The 20,682-nt window shown below is 40.0% G+C and overlaps 1 protein-coding gene across 1 annotated transcript in view; it reads left to right on the top strand.

Moving 5' to 3' along the window:
• Nucleotides 1-785: 785 nt before the first annotated feature.
• LOC136876418 (protein LZIC) overlaps nucleotides 786-20,682 on the top strand; it is a 195,782-nt gene continuing 175,885 nt past the window's right edge. Inside the window, exon 1 of the mRNA XM_067150377.2 lies at nucleotides 786-1,106. Coding sequence (XP_067006478.1) covers nucleotides 1,006-1,106 — 101 coding nt within the window. The 5' untranslated portion in view covers nucleotides 786-1,005. The remainder of the gene's footprint in view (nucleotides 1,107-20,682) is intronic.

Genomic DNA, 20,682 nt, shown 5'->3' with positions numbered 1-20,682 from the left:
AGGACAGAGGAGGAGTTCGATACCCGAAACCTAGTTTTGTTGCTCTGGTGAAGCACCTCCAGGAGTTCGTTTAAACTGATGTGCCCTATTGTCGAAGTCCTTCAAGCGTATGAGCGTAATACGAGGACTTGCGACGTCTTCCCTTTCAGAATACCGGGCGAGTTGGCCGTGCGGTTAGGAGCGCGCAGCTATGAGCTTGCATCCGGGAGATAGTGGGTTCGAACCCCACGGTCGGCAGCCCTGAAGTTGGTTTTCCGTGGTTTCCCATTTTCATACCAGACAAATTCTGGGCTGTACCTTAATTAAGGCCACGGCCGCTTCCTTCCCATTTCTAGGCCTTTCCTATCCCATCATCGCCATAAGACCCATCTGTATCGGTGCCACGTAAAACAAATATTAAAAAAATCTTTCAGAATGTGTTTTGTTACAGTGTGAGGTCAAAGAACATCAGCAAAATGTTAGTTATATTATCCTAACTAAGTTCGTAAGACCTCTATTATTTGATATTGCGTTGGCAAGAACACAAAAAGTACGGTACCACTCCAAGCCTTCGTCCAGGAAAATCTTTAAATTGTGCATGAAGAGGCCAACTGCGACTTCGTGCAGGTAATTTTGACGATATTTAATATTACTGATGTAATTTACGAGCTTCGGTGAACATATGACCATACTCCATAGTGTTTTGTAGGCTGTCGTCATTAGAATAAGTTTAGACCATTGTGCGTCTATATCTGCCATCTAGCGGAGAAATTATGTCGCAGCGTAGTCGCAAAAAGGCTCGCATAGAGCTGTATAGGATAGGAGAATCGAGACGGCGGTGATATAGATATAGATGAACCTTCCTCGTATCGTATCAAATATTGTATTTGGATTTGCTCTTATTAGAGCTTCGCGGTTGTCCATACGGTACGGTACGGTACGAACGATTTAAGTTGTGTCCGGCGGTAGTCAGGTGGAGATAACGATGGCTCGTTGTGTATTTCAGTTGTTTGCATCATTGGAATAATGTCTTCAAGAGGACAGGTAGAAACAGAGAAGTTACGGCAGAATTTAGAAGGCCAGTTGGACCGTCTGGTTCAGCAATTGGCGGATTTGGAAGAGTGCAGGTGATGCAAGAAATGGACACTTTATTTCCTTTAACTTCATTGAATGATTTATCAGCATATATTTTCTTCGTGGCCAGTCGCTGCTAAAATAGGGCGATAATATGGCGTGTTATTTCAAATTGATACACCGCCGAAGGCAACATTAGTGTACTGTTACATTTTAAGGGAATTGGTGGGTATTTTCATGGACATTTCAATTAATTAATTCATCAAACCCATATCTATGATCGAAAAAGAAACCTCGGGAGTCCTTTACCACTCAGTTCCTGAAAGATTGTTGCAAGGGAAATCTTAGAGCTAAATAAAGAATTTATTGCAGCCGAATAGCCATAATGATACGTATATGACATATTCTTTTTAGAATTTGACCTACATAGTAATACAGCATATTTCCTAGTTCTAGGCAATCATGTCACTCCTTGCTATATTCCACTATTGACCTGGTTCCGTTTGAGCACGTGGTTATGTGGTAAATACCGCATGTATTGTTACATAGTTCACACATGCAATTTTCATCTGGATCATGAAACACTTCTCGGGAGCAAATCTTGTGGTGGAAACCACGAACTGCAAGGCTGGTCACGACTTGCCTCATTTACATAGAGTTTGCGTCCATCTTCTGTCTAGCATTGCATTTGTTGTGTAGAATTCTATAGAACTTGGAGCAGCTTATTGTAACTTTCCGTAGTCGGTAGTAGTAGAGTTATCCGTAGATCCTCTATTAGGAACGTTTCTCTTGCAAGCTCGTACACCAGTCTGGATCTGGTTGTCTTTGATACACCAAGAGCTCTTTTTAGAAATCTGGATTTTGTCTTTTCTCTCTTCCAATTGCCTGTAGTTAAGGAATTCCCATATTAGCTCGAGTCCATATGTCAGAACGGGCAGGACCTTCGTTTGAAAAAGTGCCATTGCTGTTTCCAGTGAAATGAGATTTATGTGTCCAATGTCGTTTATAGCTTTTATTGCGGCAGCTGTTTTTGATCTTATGTGTAGCCTAAAGCTTCTTCCTGTAACCTGTAGGGTGATGCCTAGGTATTTGAAATTGTTGACTATTTTCAGTTCCTTGTCATTGCAGGTCACTTGGTCAGAAACTGCTGGCCTTCCACCGTTTCGAAAAATTATCATTTCCGTCTTGTCCTCATCGATTGCGACTTCATTTTTCTGGTCCCAGTCACTTAAGATGTCTACTGCCTTTTTGTTAAAAATGAAGCCATGTTTTCCAGTGTTGACTTAGTTAAATGTAACAAAGGCTTTTCAGTCTGTCAAACACACAGCAAATACAATGTAAATTAAAACACTATAAACATATCTGTAAAACACACACTAACATACAAAGAATGACATGTTTCGTTCTACAAGAACATCCTCAGATTCTATCAATCACTTAAAAAGAGCTTATATATGTACCTTTTGTAAGTCATTTATCTGCTCTGAAGTTATTGCCATATCATCCGCATATATGTATAATTTTGCCTTTGTTGTTTCTCGAATTCTGTCACCAACATCGTATGTGAGCACATTAAATAGGGTGGGGCTCAAGGGATCATCTTGAAGTACGCCATTTGTTTGCATTATCCAGTTTGAATTCCCAACTCCGTCGTAGACTTATATGTAGTTTTCTGCTAGTATTATTCGATATGAGGGTCGTTCTTGTTCTTTTTGTTAGCGTTTCTAACTTGTTCATAAGAATAGTTCTGTTGACTAAATCAAAGGCCTTCGAGTAATCAACAAAGACTACTGGTACATAAAGTTTGCCGTTAGGTTTCTCCAGTGTCATTGTTATATGTTGTAGTAGATATTCTACTGCCATGAGTGTTGGCCTTTGCTTACGGAAGCCACATTGCTCTTCTGGCAGCAGTGGGTCTATAATTACATTTATCCTGGATGTCAGTATCCCTGTTAATAGCTTCAGGGCATAATACCAATATAAATAGTCTGTTATTGGACATTATAAATTTTCCTGCTAACTCATTCTTGGTTGCCAGCGTTTCGCCCTCGTGTGCTAGGGTGGGCTCATCAGTTGGTACCTAGCACACCTACCAATACGCTGGCTAGTGCATACCGTGGAGGCCACTGCGTAGGCTAACTGGAGCCACCGGCAGTGCCAATGCACTAAGAGACTTTGTCTCATCAGCAAAAATTGATGCCTGCTTGGCCATCAGATGGGATGCTGATGAGACAAAGTCTCTTAGTGCATTGGCACTGCCGGTGGCTCCAGTTAGCCTACGCAGTGGCCTCCACGGTATGCACTAGCCAGCGTATTGGTAGGTGTGCTAGGTACCAACTGATGAGCCCACCCTAGCACACGAGGGCGAAACGCTGGCAACCAAGAATGAGTTAGCAGGAAAATTTATAATGTCCAATAACGGACTATTTATATTGGTATTATAAATTTACTCATTCAGGACAAATATTTCATATTCCCTATGGGAATCAACATCTATATCATCTGATGGCCAAGCAGGCATCAATTTTTGCTGATGAGACTAAGTCTCTTAGTGCATTGGCACTGCCGGTGGCTCTAGTTAGCCTACGCAGTGGCCTCCACGGTATGCACTAGCCAGCGTATTGGTAGGTGTGCTAGGTACCAACTGATGAGCCCAGCCTAGCACACGAGGGCGAAATGCTGGCAACCAAGAATGAGTTAGCAGAAAAATTTATCATGTCCGATAACGGACTATTTATATTGGTATTATAAATTTACTCATTCAGGACAAATATTTCATATTCCCTATGGGAATCAACATCTATATCAGCTTCAGGGCAACCGACTCCAATGCAATTCCTCGGTACGAGTTTGGATCATCAGTGCTCCCCTTTCCCTTATACAGTAGCTTAATTGTTGATTTCTTCCATTCACTTGTTATTCGTCTGAGTTCTAAACATTTGTTTAATAGCGCCATCCATACTGGTAACAGTTCATCTGTAGTTTGCTTAAGATGTTCAGCCCTGATTCCATCCGGTCCGGGAGATCTATTATTCCTAAGTTTCTGCATAGCCTTTAAAATCTCCATTCCGTCATATCCTGGTCTTCTGGGGGTCTGATATTGGGTCTTGATTCTTTTGCACAGGTTACTTTCTTGATATGGTCTTCCCAGATTTCCATTGATATGCTGGTTTGGAATCTTAGAACTAAAGATAGTAGGTTTTCAGTCTATTTTTTGCAAGCTGATATTCATGTTTTACCCCTAAAAAAAATATATACCAATTGCAAGTAGGGTGTAGTTCTTGTTAACATGTATTGCTCAGTAATTTTCAGGATATATCGTTGCCATATGACCTACCTGTGTCGGTGCGACGTAAAATAACTAGAAAAAAAAATTGCAGGATACATTTGTGTATTTTTTATATTTCTAATTTGGTACTCTTTATTCATTAGTGCTACTTTAACCTTGTAGCACATTACTGTACTTTATTCATATTGGTGAGTGGGCCAGTTAAAATAGTTAATATTCATATTTATTATGGTGGATAATGCATAAGTTTCTTAAAAGTTAGTGGATTAATTCACTGTCTTAAGATAAATCTTAAAATGTAGCTCCTGAATCAGTGACATACTGTGTACAACTAATGGGTACATAAATTTCCTGAACAGGCTCACGAGAAGGAGAAAAGGAATGAGGAAGTAGCTTCTGCAGCTATCAGGAAAGATAAAGCTGACCAGGAGGGGAGGGGATCAAATGAGGTGGGTAGGGTTGAGGCTCTGGTCGTGGGGGATTCCATCGTTAGACACGTTGGGAAAGTGTGTGGAGGAAAGGGAGCCAGGGTAGAATGTTATCCAGGAATTAGGTTAAGGCAGATGTTGAGGAAAGTAGAAGAGAGGGAGGAGGGGAAGGAGAAGGTGGTAGTGTTTCACGTTGGTACCAACAACGTAAGGCAAGCTGGTATAAGTACCAACATAGTTGGAGATGTGTGGGATCTGGTAAATGCAGCAGGGTGAAGTTTAAGAAAGCGGAGATTGTTATTAGTGGAATACTGTGTAGGACGGTAACTGACTGGAGGGTGATTGGGGATTTAAATGAGACTATGGCGTGGGTATGTGGGAAAATGGGAGTAAAATTTCTAGATCGTAATGGGTGGGTAGGAGATGGGGATCTGCGCTTAGTTGGCCTTCACTTAAACCGCAGTGGTACGTATAAGTTAGGAAATTTGTTATAAGAGTAATACGGAGGTACATTCAGGGAAACGGCATGGCCTAGGGAGCGGTGATAAGGGAACAGGGAACTGGAAATCAAGTAGGGATGACATTCATGTTTGTGGGTTACTGTAGTCACGTCCTAGTTCGTGAACCATGGGCAATGACTGAGTGGCCTAGCAAGTGGTCCTGAGAGTCGGGATACCAGTTGCTACGGAATGGGAGTGGGTATCTCGGACGTATTCTGAGTCATGGCCCTCCATAACCCGTTAGAGGAGATCTCCTCACTTGGACTATGAACAAGTAGGGTAGCATCCTGCTTCTTAAATTTACCGAGCTCAGAACATTTTAAGCAAGCCTCTGACCTATGGGAGTAACGGAGTCCCACTCCCATTTGACAGGCGAGGGACTCCTTGGAAACAACTTTGCGGACGAAATGGAATTCGATGGGGAGCTATCAATATTAATGGGGCTTATGGAAGAAAGAAAGTAGAACTGGCTGAGTCAGCAAAGAGGATGCATTTGGATGTGCTAGGAGTAAGTGATATTTGGGTAAGGGGAGATAACGAGGAAGAGATAGGAGATTATAAAGTGTACTTGACGGATGTTAGAAAGGGAAGGGCAGAGTCTGGGGTAGGGCTCTTTATCAGGAATACCATTGCATGCAACTTGGTTTCTGTTAGGCATGTAAATGAGTGAATGTTGTGGGTAGATTTGTCAGTTGGAGGAATTAGGACTAGAATTGTGTCCATGTATTCACCATGCGAGGGTGCAGATGAGGATGAAGTTGACAAGTTTTATGAAGCATTGAGTGACATCGTGGTCAGGGTCAGCAGCAAGGATAGAATAGCACTATTGGGCGATTTCAATGTGCGAGAGTTGGGAATAGAACTGAAGGATACGAAAGGCTGATTGGTAAATGTGGGGAAGATATGGAAGCTAATGGGAATGGGAAGCGTTTGCTAGTCTTCTGTGTTAGTATGGGTTTCTTCAAGCATAAGGTTATTCACCGCTACACATGGGAGGCTAGGGGTACCAGATCCATAATAGACTATATCTTAACAAACTTCAAATTCAGCAAATTTGTCAGGAATGTACGAGTTTTCCGCGGATTTTTCGATGATACAGACCACTATCTGATCTGTAGTGAACTAAGTATCTCTAGGCCTAGGGTAGAGAAAGTGAAATCTGTCTCAAACGAATAAGGGTAGAAGATCTCCAGGACGAGGAAATTAGACAGAAGTACATGGATATGATTAGTGAGAAGTTTCAAACAGTAGACAGTAAGCAGGTTCAGGATATAGAAAGTGAATGGGTGGCATACAGGGATGCTGTAGTAGAAACAGCAAGGGAATGCCTAGGAACAACTGTGTGTAAAGATGGGAAAAGGCGAACATCTTGGTGGAATGATGAAGTGAGAGCAGCTTGTAAACGTAAAAAGAAGGCCTATCAGAAATGGCTCCAAACAAGGGTCGAGGCAGACAGGGATTTGTACGTAGTTGAAAGAAACAGAGCGAAACAAATAGTTGTTGAATCCAAACAGAAGTCGTGGGAAGATTTTGGTAACAACCCTGAAAGGCTAGGTCAAGCAGCAGGGAAACCTTTCTGGACAGTAATAAAGAATCTTAGGAAGGGAGGGAAAAAGGAAATGAACAGTTTTGTGTAATTCAGGTGAACTGATAATAGATCCCAGGGAATCACTGGAGAGGTGGATGGAATATTTTGAACATCTTCTCAATGTAAAAGGAAATCATCCTGGTGGTATTGCAAACAGCCAAGCTCATGGGGAGGAGGAAAATGGTGTTGGTGAAATTATGCTTGAGGAAGTGGAAAGGATGGTAAATAAACTCCATTGTCATAAAGCAGCAGGAATAGATGAAATTAGACCTGAAATGGTGAAGTATAGTGGGAAAACAGGGAAAAAATGCCTTCACAGAGTAGTAAAATTAACATGGAGTGTTGGTAAGGTACCTTCAGATTGGACAAAAGCAGTAATTGCACCTATCTATAAGCAAGGGAACAGGAAGGATTGCAACAACTATCGAGGTATCTCATTGATTAGTATACCAGGCAAAGTATTCACTGGCATCTTGGAAGGGAGGGTGCGATCATCATTGAGAGGAAGTTGGATAAAACCCAGTGTGGTTTCAGATTACAGAGAGGCTGTCAGGATCAGATTTTCAGTATGCGACAGGTAATTGAAAAATGCTATGAGAGGAATAGGCAGTTGTGTTTGTTTCGTAGATCTAGAGAAAGCATATGACAGGGTACCGAGGGAAAAGATGTTCGCCATACTGGGGGACTATGGAATCAAAGGTAGATTATTAAAATCAAAGGTATTTATGTTGACAATTGGGCTTCAGTGAGAATTGAGGGTAGAGTGAGTTCTTGGTTCAGGGTACTTACAGGGATTAGACAAGGCTGTAATCTTTCACCTTTGCTGTTCGTAGTTTACATGTATCATCTGCGGAAAGGTATAAAATGGCAGGGAGGGATTCAGTTAGGTGGAAATGTAATAAGCAGTCTGGCCTATGCTGACGACTTGGTCTTAATGGCAGACTGTGCCGAAAGCCTGCAGTCTAATATCTTGGAACTTGAAAATAGGTGCAATGAGTATGGTATGAAAATTAGCCTCTCGAAGACTAAATTGATGTCAGTAGGTGAGAAATTCAACAGAATTGATTGTCAGATTGGTGATAAAAGCTAAAACAGGTCGATAATTTCAAGTATTTAGGTTGTGTGTTCTCCCAGGATGGTAATATAGTAAGTGAGATTGAATCAAGGTGTCGTAAAGCTAATGCAGTGAGCTCGCAGTTGCGATCAACAGTATTCTGTAAGAAGGAAGTCAGCTCCCAGACTAAACTATCTTTACATCGGTCTGTTTTCAGACCAAATTTGCTTTACGGGAGCGAAAGGTGGGTGGACGCAGGATATCTTATTCATAAGTTAGAAGTAACAGACATGAAATTAGCAAGAATGATTGCTGGTACAAACAGGTGGGAACAATGGCAGGAGAGTACTCGGAATGAGGAGATAAAGGCTAATTTAGGAATGAACTCGATGGATGAAGCTGTACACATAAACCGGCTTCGGTGGTGGGGTCATGTGAGGCGAATGGAGGAGGATAGTTTACCTAGGAGAATAATGGACTCTGCTATGGAGGGTAAGAGAAGTAGAGGTAGCCCAAGACGACGATGGTTAGACTCGGTTTCTAATGATATAAAGATAAGAGGTATAGAACTAAATGAGGCCACAACACTAGTTGCAAACAGAGTATTGTGGCGACGTTTAGTAAATTCACTGAGGCTTGCAGACTGAATGTTGAAAGGCACAACAGTCTATAATGATAATGTATGTATGTATGTATGGTGTGTATATTTACCAGATATTGTAATATGAGTTGAATTATGGCTGAGAAATGATATAATGGATGCAGAAATGTTCTCACAGAACTGGAGTGTGTATCGTAGAGATAGGATAGGAATTGCGGGAGGGGGAGTATTCATTCTGGTGAAAGAAGAATTTGTAAGCTACGCAAAAAGATGAGACACATGCAATTCTAGGTGTAAGGCTCATTATAAAGATTTTAGGCAACTTGATACATTTGGAATATATAGACAGGGAAAGAGTAGCACTGACACAGATTCAGAATTATTTGAAAAGATAATCAGCTATGTAGGAAACGACAAGGAAAGAAATGTGATTGTAGCGGGAGATCTGAATTTACCAGATGTCAATTGGAAAGGAAATGCGAATGACAGGAAGCATGACCAACAAATGGCAAATAAATTAATTTGGGTAGGACATCTGATTCAGAAGGTGATGGAACCAACCAGAGGGAAAAATATCCTGGATGTGGTGCTGATAAAACCAGATGAGCTCTATAGAGAAACTGAAGTAATAGGTGGTATTAGTGATCATGAAGGTGTTTTTGTCGTAGTTAAACATAAATGTGATAGAAAGGAAGGTGTTAAAAGTAGGACTATTAGGCAGTACCATATGGCTGATAAAGCAGGCAGTTTCTAGAAAGTAACTATGATCGGTGGAAAACAGTAAATAAAAATGTAAACAGACTATGGGATGGGTTTAAAGAAATTGTTGAGGAATGCGAATACAGGTTTGTACCTTTAAGGGCAGTAAGGAATGATAAATACCCATCTTATTATAATAGAGAAATAAAGAGACTAAGTAGGAGGTGCAGACTAGAAAGAAATAGTTAGAAATGGCTGTGGAAGTAAGGAGAAATTGAAGGAACTTAGAAAATTGAATCTAGCAAAGAAGGCAGCTAAGGATAACATGATGGCAAGCATATTTGGCAGTCATACAAATTTTAGTGAAAAATGGAAGAGTATGTATAGGTATTTTAAGGCAGAAACAGGTTCCAAGGACATTCAAGGAATAATTAATGAACAAGGGGAGTGTGTATGTTAGGATGTTCAAAAGGCAGAAGTATTCAGTCAGCAGTATGTAAAGATTGTTGGTGACAAGGATAATGTCCAGATAGAGGAGGAGACCAAGGCTAAAGAAGTATTCAAATTTACATATGATAACAATGACATTTACAGTAAGATACAAAAGTTGAAAACTAGAAAATCGGCTGGAATTGATAAGATTTCTAGGGATATACTAAATACAATGGGTTGGGATATAGTACTAAATTTGAAGTACTTATTTGATTATTGTTTGGTCGGAGGAGCTATACCAGATTAATGGAGAGTTGCTATAGTAGCCCCTGTGTATAAAAGAAAGGGTGATAGACATAAAACTGAAAATTACAGGCCACTAAGTTCGACATGCATTGTATGTAAGGTTTGGGAAGGCATTCTTTCTGATTATATTAGACATGTTTGTGAAATGAATAACTGGTTCGATAGAAGGCAGTTCGGTTTTAGCGAAGGTTATTCCACTGAAGCTCAACTTGTAGGATTCCAGCAAGATATAGCAGATATCTTGGATTCAGGAGGTCAAATGGACTGTATCGCGATTGACCTGTCTAAAGCATTTGATAGGGTGGATCATGGGAGATTACTGGCAAAAATGAGTGCAATTGGTCTAGACAAAAGAGTGACTGAATGGGTTGCTATATTTCTAGAAAATAGTTCTCAGAGAATTACAGTAGGTGAAGCTTTATCTGACCCTGTAATAATTAAGAGAGGAATTCCTCAAGGCAGTATTATCGGACCTTTATGTTTTCTTATTATTTATTTATTATTATTATTTACATATTTTACGCCCACATTGGAGCACTGAAATCAATACATTTGAGTTAATTTCTTCTTCTTCTTCTCCCAGAACTTTTTCATCCTCTCCGACCTGGAAGCCCTTTGTGTGTCCGATATAGTATATTGTTTCCGTTCAACTGCTTTTAGTTTGAGACTTATGCTTTTGTTCTTCAAAATCCTCTTCTCTTTTCTGTCTTTGATTTGTTGCCGAGTTATACCCAATTCTTCCAAATCGTCCTGAACTTCTTTGAACCAATTATTATTGATTTTATTCTTCAAAAAGTAATCGAATAGTTGTTTCAATATCCTGGTGTCTGCTAATCTTGATATGTGACAGAAAAAGGAAATTCTTCTTTTACGCATTGTAGATATTATTGATTCACATTCACGATAGACAATGTTGTTAGGCAACAATCTCCACTGTCCAACAACTTGGTGTTTTTTATTAATAATTGTTCTAAGAATTCTTCTCTCAGTTTTCTGTAATTTGTCTGTTGTAGATTTTACATTTAATTTGAATAAAGTTTCACTAGCATAGGTTGCCTCTGGTTTAACTATGGAATTATAGTGTTTCAGCTTAGCGTTTATCGAAAGAGATTTTTTTTTATAGGTTGGCCAGGTAAGTCTTTGTGCTTGTTTAAATTTAGTTGTTCTGTGTTCTATTGCTTCTTTTTCATTTGTGTTCCATGTTATTATTTCCCCAAGATATTTGAATTTCTGAACAATTTTAATCTCTTTATTACTGTTCAGCTGAATAACTGGTAAATCAACTTTAAAAGTTGGCATCATTTCTGTTTTTTCAAATGAAATTTGTAATCCCATTTTTTTAGCTATAATTTCTAGTTGTTCAATTTGAAATTTAGCCTCTTCTATTGTATTTGCAAGTAATGCTAAATCGTCCGCAAAAGCAAGGCAGTTGAGTTTAATATTTCTACCGATCTTGATAGTTGGTTGGCATTTCTTGTTCCATTCACGCATAACCTTCTCCAATGCACAATTAAATAACAATGGTGAAAGTCCGTCTCCTTGTCGAAGTCCAGTTCTTATAGTGAATGATTCTGATAATTCACCTCTAAATTTAACTTTTGCCTTCGTATTTTTAAAAGTCATATTAATGAGGTTAACAAGTTTTTGATGTAAGCCAAATTCTTTAAGGCTTTTTAATAATGAGTCACGATGAATACTGTCGTATGCTTTTTTAAAATCTACAAACGTGATGACCAGACCCTTACTTCGAACTCTTTGGTGCTTCATTATCCATTTTAAACTAATGATTTGATCTGGACAGCTTCTACCTGGTCGAAATCCTCCCTGATATTCTCCAAGTTCTTGGTCGAGTTGTTCTTGGATTCTTGTGTATATAATCTTGGATAAAATCTTGTATGTAATATCAAGTAAGGATATCCCCCGATAATTATTTGGATCGGAGCGATCACCTTTCTTGTGCAGCGGGTGGATTATCGCTGTATTCCATTCCTCAGGAAGCTTCTCCGTGTTTCAAATATCAATGATGTATTTATGTAGGTTTTGAATAGTCTGATCATTAGCATTCTTCCATATTTCTGCTACTATTTGATTCTGTCCTGCTGCTTTGTAGTTTTTAAGTGCATTAATTGCCGTTTTCACTTCATTGTAAACTGGTGGTATAATCTTTTGTAATGGAGTTTTATTTTTTGGGTTAGGATCAAATTCTAAATGTTCCACAGGATCCTCACAATTAAGTAACTCTTTAAAGTATTCTGCAAGAATGTTAGCATTATCCTGATTATTGTGTGCCATTTTACCATTTCTATTTCTTAACATAAGTGTGGGAGGGGTAAATTTAGATTGATATTGCTTGAATGTTTTGTAATAGTCTCTTGTTTTATGCTGATTGAATGTTTCTTCTATAGTGCTAAGCATTTCCTTTTGATAATTCCTTTTAATTGTCCTAATTTCTTTAGCTGTTTGTCTTCTGGCATTAATTAGTTCTTCTCGAGATTTTTCCGTTTTCCTCTGTTGATCATTTATCCATGCCTTGTGTCTTGCTTGAATTGCTTTGTCACATTCCTCGTTCCACCACGCATGTTTCTTTCTCCTTTTGATTGGGGCAATTTCTTCAGCTATGGTTTTAAGTTTGTTGATCATTGTCTCTAATTTGTCATTTAAAGGTGTTTTGGATCTCTCTAAATATATTTTATTATTTATTAAGTAACTGGGATCATAATTTCTCCTTGCTTTGAGATGATTATGTTTGTGTTTCCTTTTTGGTGTTAACTTGATTTTTATTTTTGAGATATAATGATCCGAGTCAATGTCTACCCCACGGAGGACTCTGACATTATAAATTTCTTTATGATAATCTTTATCCATGGCAACATGATCAATCTGAAACTCTCCCAATTTTACGTTAGGGCATTTCCATGTCATAAGTTTATGTGGTCGCCTCATGAATCTGGTGGTTTCCAAAACGAGTCTATGATCTGCACAAAGTTCAATTAATCTTTGGCCATTTTTGTTCGTTAATTTATGAGCTGGCCATTTTCCTACAACTGTGCGATACTTCTTTTCTCTGCCTATTTTAGCATTGAAATCTCCAAGTAAGATTTTTATATGCTCATCAGGGATCTTCGCTAATATGTAATCAAGTTCCTCCCAAAAGTTTTCAACTCCTTCTCTATCTTTATTGTTTTTGTCATTTGTTGGTGCATGGACATTTATTAAAGTATAAGTTTTATTCCCTACTTTAATTGTTAGAAGTGCCATCCTCGAAGATTTTGAAGAAAATTCTTCAATTGAGTCTATTATGCTACTATGAACAAGAAAACCTACACCAAATTGAGGGACATTCTTCATTACTCTTTCTCCTGGAGGTCCTTTGTAGAGACGATAACCTCCTGATTCAATTGGGTCCTGGTCTGTGTTCCTAAGTTCTTGTAAAGCCATTATTAAAATCCTATGTTGGTCCATCACATCAGTTAAATGTTTCAACTTGCCCACCTTACTTAGTGAATTAATGTTTAATGTTGCAAAGTATGAAAATTTTCCTGATTTGTTGAACTTAAGTCTCTTCTTACATTGTTGGGTTAGTCCACTGTCTGTCAGCTGTCTGTCGATTGTCTGTTGGGCTTCCAGGCGCTCCGATTCGCCTAGGTCTTCTACTTGACACCCCACCGATTCCGAGTGGTGTCTTTGTGCAGATCCTTGTTGTTGTTTGTCCACACCGGTGGATTTATTCATTAGAAGACTCATCATCATTGATTGTCTGATCTTTCGATCGAAACATTTCTGACCAAGGTCAGGCTTTACAATTCCAGATGTGATCTGGAAAGGTGATTAATGAAGTATGAATTGGTGATGAATGAAGTGCTACAAGTTCATCCTAGTTGTTCAGGACTGGGAGTAGGCATTTCCTCCATACTCCGCATATGTTATGGTTTTCCCGCCAATACTCGGGTAGCTGATTGCAGTGGTTTCCCACTGGGCGATGGGGTCGCCACATCCCTACGCCATTATGTTTTCTTATATATAAATGATATGAGTAAAGGAGTGGAATCAGAGGTAAGGCTTTTTGCGGATGATGTTATTCTCTATAGAGTAATAAATAAGTTACAAGATTGTGAGCAACTGCAACGTGACCTCAAATGTTGAGAGATGGACAGCAGGCAATGGTATGTTGATAAACTGGGTTAAAAGTCAGGTTGTGAGTTTGACAAATAGCAAAAGTCCTCTCAGTTTTAATTACCGCATTGATGGGGTGAAACTTCCTTTTGGGGATCATTGAATGTATCTAGGTATTAATATAAGGAAAGATCTTCATTGGGGTAATCACATAAATGGGATTGTAAATAAAGGGTACAGATCTCTGCACATGGTTATGAGTGTAAAGGAGTGTAAGGATGTAAAGGAGAGGGCATATAGGTCTCTGGTAAGACCCCGACTAGAGTATGGTTCCAGTGTATGGGACCCTCACCAGGATTACCTTATTCAAGAACTGGAAAAAATCTAAAAAGCAGCTCAATTTGTTCTGGGTGATTTCCGACAAAAGAGAAGAGTTACAAAAATGTTGCAAAGTTTGGGCTGGGTAGAATTTAGAGAAAGGAGAGTGGCTCGACTAAGTGGTATGTTCCGAGCTGTCAGCGGAGAGATGGCGTAGAATGACATTAGTAGACGAATAAGTTTGAGTGGCGTTTATAAAAGTAGGGAAGATCACAATATGAAGATAAAGTTAGAATTCAAGAGGACAAATTGGGGCAAATATTCATTTATAGGAAGGGGAGATAGGGATTGGAATAACTTACCAAGGGAGATACATACATTATCATTATAGACGGTTATGCCTTTCAGCGTTCAGTCTGCAAGCCTCTGTGAATTTACAATCCTCGATTTTCAACTAGTGTTGTGGCCTCATTTAGTTCTATACCTCTTATCTTTAAATCGTTAGAAACCGAGTCTAACCATCGTCGTCTTGGTCTACCTCTACTTCTCTTACCCTCCATAGCAGAGTCCATTATTCTCCTAGGTAACCTATCCTCCTCCATTCGCCTCACATGACCCCACCACCGAAGCCGGTTTATGCGTACAGCTTCATCCATCGAGTTCATTCCTAACTTAAGCTTTATCTCCTCATTCAGAGTACTCTCCTGCCATTGTTCCCACCTGTTTGTACCAGCAATCATTCTTGCTAATTTCATGTCTGTTACTTCTAACTTATGAATAAGATATCCTGAGTCCACCCAGCTTTTGCTCCCGTAAAGCAAAGTTGGTCTGAAAATAGATCGAGGTAAAGATAGTTTCGTCTGGGAGCCGAATTCCTTCTTACAGAATACTGTTCATCGCAACTGCGAGCTCACTGCATTAGCTTTATGACACCTTGATTCAATCTCACTTACTATATTACCATCCTGGGAGAACACACAACCTAAATACTTGAAATTATCGACCTGTTCTAGCTTTGTATCACCAATCCGACATTCAATTCTGTTGAATTTCTTACCTACTGACATCAATTTAGTCTTCGAGAGGCTAATTTTCATACCATACTCATTTCACCTATTTTCAAGTTCCAAGATATTAGACTGCAGGCTTTCGGCACAGTCTGCCATTAAGACCAAGTCGTCAGCATGGGCCAAACTGCTTACTACATTTCCACCTAACTGAATCCTTCCCTGCCATTTTATACCTTTCAGCAGATGATCCATGTAAACTACGAACAGCAAAGGTGAAAGATTACAGCCTTGTCTAACCCCTGTAAGTACCCTGAATCAAGAACTCATTCTACCATCAATTCTCATTGAAGCCCAATTGTCAACATAAATACCTTTGATTGATTTTAATAATCTACCTTTAATTCCATAGTCCCCCAGTATAGCGAACATCTTCTCCCTCGGTTCCCTGTCGTATGCTTTCTCTAGATCTACGAAACATAAACACAACTGCCTATTCCTCTTGTAGCAGTTTTCAATTACCTGTCGCATACTGAAAATCTGATCCTGACAGCCTCTCTGTGGTCTGAAACCACACTGGGTTTCATCCGACTTCCTCTCAACGGCTGATTGCACCCTCCCTTCCAAGATGCCAGTGAATACTTTGCCTGGTATACTAATCAATGAAGTACCTCGATAGTTGTTGCAATCCTTCCTGTTCCCTTGCTTATAGATAGGTGCAATTACTGCTTTTGTCCAATCTGAAGGTACCTTACCAACACTCCATGCTAATTTTACTACTCTATGAAGCCATTTCATCCCTGCCTTCCCACTATACTTCACCATTTCAGGTCTAATTTCATCTATTCCTGCTGCCTTATGACAATGGAATTTATTGACCATCCTTTCCACTTCCTCTAGCATAATTTCACCAACATCATTTTCCTCCTCCTCATGAGCTTGGCTGTTTGCAACACCACAAGGATGATTTCCTTTTACATTGAGAAGATGTTCAAACTATTCCCTCCACCTCTCCAGTGATTCCCTGGGATCTATTATGAGTTGACCTGAATTACTCAAAACACTTTTCATTTCTTTTCTCCTTCCCTTCCTAAGATTCTTTATTACTGTCCAGAAAGGTTTCCCTGCTGCTTGACCTAGGCTTTCCAGGTTGTTACCAAAATCTTCCCATGACTTCTTTTTGGATTCAACAACTATTTGTTTCGCTCTGTTTCTTTCATCTACATACAAATCCCTGTCTGCCTCGACCCTTGTTTGGAGCCATTGCTGATAAGCCTTCTTTTTATGTTTACAAGCTGCTCTCACTTCATCATTCCACCAAGATGTTCGCCCTTTCCCATCTTTACACACAGTTGTTCCTAGGCATTCCCTTGCTGTTTCTACTACAGCATCCCTGTATGCCACCCATTCACTTTCTATATCCTGAACCTGCTTACTGTCTACTGTTTGAAACTTCTCATTAATCATATCCATGTACTTCTGTCTAATTTCCTCGTCCTGGAGATTTTCTACCCTTATTCGTTTGAGACAGATTTCACTTTCTCTACCCTAGGCCTAGAGATACTTAGTTCACTACAGATCAGATAGTGGTCTGTATCATCGAAAAATCTGCGGAAAACTCGTACATTCCTAACAGATTTCCTGAATTTGAAGTCTGTTAAGATATAGTCTATTATGGATCTGGTACCCCTAGCCTCTCATGTGTAGTGGTGAATAGCCTTATGCTTGAAGAATGTATTCGTAACAGCTAAACCCATACTAGCACAGACGTCCAGCAAACACTTCCCATTCCCATTAGCTTCCATATCTTCCCCACATTTATCAATCACCCTTTCGTATCCTTCAGTTCTATTCCTAACTCTCGCATTGAAATCGCCCATTAGCACTATTCTATCCTTGCTGTTGACCCTGACCACGATGTCACTCAATGCTTCATAAAACTTGTCCACTTCATCCTCATCTGCACTCTCACATGGTGAATACACGGACACAATTCTAGTCCTAATTCCTGCAACTGACAAATCTACCCACATCATTCGCTCATTTACGTGCCTAACAGAAACTATGTTGCGTGCAATGGTATTCCTGATAAAGAGCCCTACCCCAGACTCTGCCCTTCCCTTTCTAACACCCGTCAAGTCCACTTTACAATCTCCTATCTCTTCCTTGTTATCTCCCCTTACCCGAATATCACTTACTCCTAGCACATCCAAATGCATCCTCTTTGCTGACTCAGCCAGTTCTACCTTCTTTCTTCCATAAGCCCCATTAATATTGATAGCTCCCATCGAATTCCATTTTGTTCGCCAAGTTGTTTCCAAGGAGTCCCTCGCCTATCAAATGGGAGTGAGACTCCGATACTCCCATAGGTCCGAGGCTTGCTTAAAGTGTTCTGAACTTGGTAAATTTAAGAAGCAGGATGCTACCCTACTTGCACATAGTCCAAGTGAGATCTCCTCTAACGGGTTATGGACCACCGGTGAATTGTATAGTCCTAGCCGCCTGAGCACAAGGAGGGCCATGACTCACAATATGTCCGAGATGCCCACTCCCATTCCATAGCATCTGGTATCCCGACTCTCAGGACCACTTACTAGGCCACTCAGCCATTGCCCATGGTTCACGAACTAGGACGTGACTACAGTAATCCACAAACATGAACATGAGATGTTCAATAAAATTTCAATTTCTTTGAAATCATTTAAGAAAAGGCTAGGAAAACAACAGATAGGGAATCCGCTACCTGGGCGACTGCCCTACTTGCAGATCAGTATTGATTGATTGATTGAAGATACATTTTACTTCTTGAGCCATAAGCAAATACTTCTTCTTTTTCTTGTTGTTGTTGTTGTTGTTCTTCTTCTTCTTCTTCCTCTTCTTCTTCTTCTTCTTCTTCTTCTTCTTCTTCTATGGCTCTACAGTTCATTGTGAATCGTAGCCTCTTCAACAATCTTCCGCCATTTATCTTGATCCAACGCTAAAACTTTCCAATTCCTATAGCCCATTTCTCGAAGATCTTCAGTAACTCCATCCATCCATCTGGTTCTCGGTCAACCTCGTCATCTCTATCAGCCTGGATTTCCATTTAATATCTGTTTAGGTACTTCCGTATCACTCATCCGTGCTACATGCCCAGCCCACCTCAATCTGGCTGATTTCACTATTCTTCTAATAAGTGGGTCTTTATAAATTCATGATTGTACCTCCTCTTCCATGTTCCTCTTTCACAGACTGAGCCAATGATTCTTCGAAGTATCTTTCTTTCGAAGGCATCCAGCATTCCAGTATCTTTGGTGTTGATGGCCAAGTTTCCGAGGCATATGTAAGCACAGGTCTTACAAGTGTTTTATAGATGGTAATTTAGTGGTATGGGTCAAGAGCCTTGAGGAGAGAAGCCTTGTTTGAGCAAAATAAGCTCTGTTGGCTGCTATTGATCTCTGTTTAATTTCATGAGAGGTATCATTTGAGTAGGTGACTGTCGATCCCAGATATTTAAACTGCTCAACTCTCTCAAAGGTGTAATTGCCCACGGTTATTGAGGGTGGCATGTTCTCCTTACGTGCTTTCCCAGCAGCCATATACAGGGTGGCGCACGAATAGTTGACACATTTAATTTTAGAATAACAACCTTATTTTTTAGAGAACACTAATGAAATTTTAGACACAGGAAGCTTGGACCCTGGAAATACATTTCACTATATCACATATTCAATGTGATCTCCACTTCGGCGGATAACCTTTTGGAGACGGGTATGCATGTATCTGACGACTTTGCGGCACAGATCTTCATGAATTTCACTGGAGAGCTGCAAAAACCGACCATGCATTTCCATGCGGCTTTGAGATCTTGAAGCGAAGAGTTTTTATTTCAAATAGCCCCATAAAAAGAAGTCACAAGCATTTAAGTCTGGGCTTTAAGGAGGCCGGAAAAATCTGCCATAATTGTTGTACTGTGGGTAACGATGAGAGATTATACGATCAACAAATACTCCCCTCAAGAACATCATTAGCTGTGCGAGATGTTGCACCATCTTGCATAAACCACTGCGCAAAATAGGTACAGCGGGAATTTGAGGCATTAGTTTATTCTCTAGCATGTCCTTGTATCGTTGTGCATTAACTGTCTGACTGAATAAAACTGGTCCAATTGACTCATGACTTGACAGAGCTACCCACAGACTGACTTTTTCCCCATACGTGTTTTTTTCGTGAATAATGCCTGGTTTTCTGTAGCCCAAAACCGCACATTTTGTTAACTGCCCCTTTGAGATAAAATAGGCTTCATCAGAGAACCAAGTGTTAAACAGTACTTCATCTTTATCTTAAGTCCATAAGGCGTACTGTAAACTCTTCTGCCTGTGAAGATCTGTTAGCTTGTGTAGCACAGACATTTTGTACAGGTACACTTGAACGTCACCATGTAACATTCTTTGAACTGAATGGGGCGATATTCCACTTTCTCTTGAAGCTCGCCGGGCTGCGCTGCATAGCGACCCTCAGTGCAGCGGTTTTCAGGAGACCGAACTGCTGGTGCACGTGGTCGCTTTTCTTCCTTCACACTGCCTTGTCCTTCAAAGTTTCTGTATAAGCGAAGGGTGGTTTGCCTTATTGGTGCCCACCTAGTCTGCAATACAGCTCGAAATTTCTTTTGTGTCACCGTAACACTTTTCGATTCGCAATAAGGGATAACTGTTTTGGCGCACTGCTGAATGGAGAGTCGGCCGTGGTCGGCCATGGCAGAAAGCTCACTGGAATGCAGGCATTGGGAGACAAAGCAGCAGTGTCACCTCTACAGATATATCCATGAAAGAGGGAAGGTGTGCACGAAATTTTAATAACATAATACCTAAGTTGCATTTTATATTTGCTTTTCAAATGTGTCAACTATTCGTAGTCCTATAGAGGAGGTTTGTATCTCTCATCACCTTCTCCAAAGCAACATTAAAAAGGAGACATGCCAGTGCGTCTCCCTGCCGTACCCCATTTTGAATATTTAATGTCTCAGACATCATTCCTCCCATTCTTATACTACTTTGTGTCCCCTCATTGTCATTCTCACCAGCCTCACCAATTTTTCAGGAATTCTCAGTTCAATCATAGCATGGTACAATTGCTCACTGTCTATACTGTCATATGCTCCTTTGTAGTCAATGAAGAGGTGATGTGTGCCAATCCCAAATTCGATTGTCTTCTCTAAAATTTGCCTTAAGGTGAAAATCTGATCTATAGTGGACTTTCCTTGGATAAATCCACACTGATAAATCCCAGTCTCTCTCTGAACAATTGGGAGAAGA

This window comes from Anabrus simplex, chromosome 6 (genome assembly GCF_040414725.1).
Source record: "Anabrus simplex isolate iqAnaSimp1 chromosome 6, ASM4041472v1, whole genome shotgun sequence".
NCBI classification, from domain to species: Eukaryota; Metazoa; Arthropoda; class Insecta; order Orthoptera; family Tettigoniidae; genus Anabrus; species Anabrus simplex.
The sequence above is the reverse complement of the archived record's forward strand: the minus strand, read 5'-3'. Positions and strand labels throughout refer to the sequence as shown.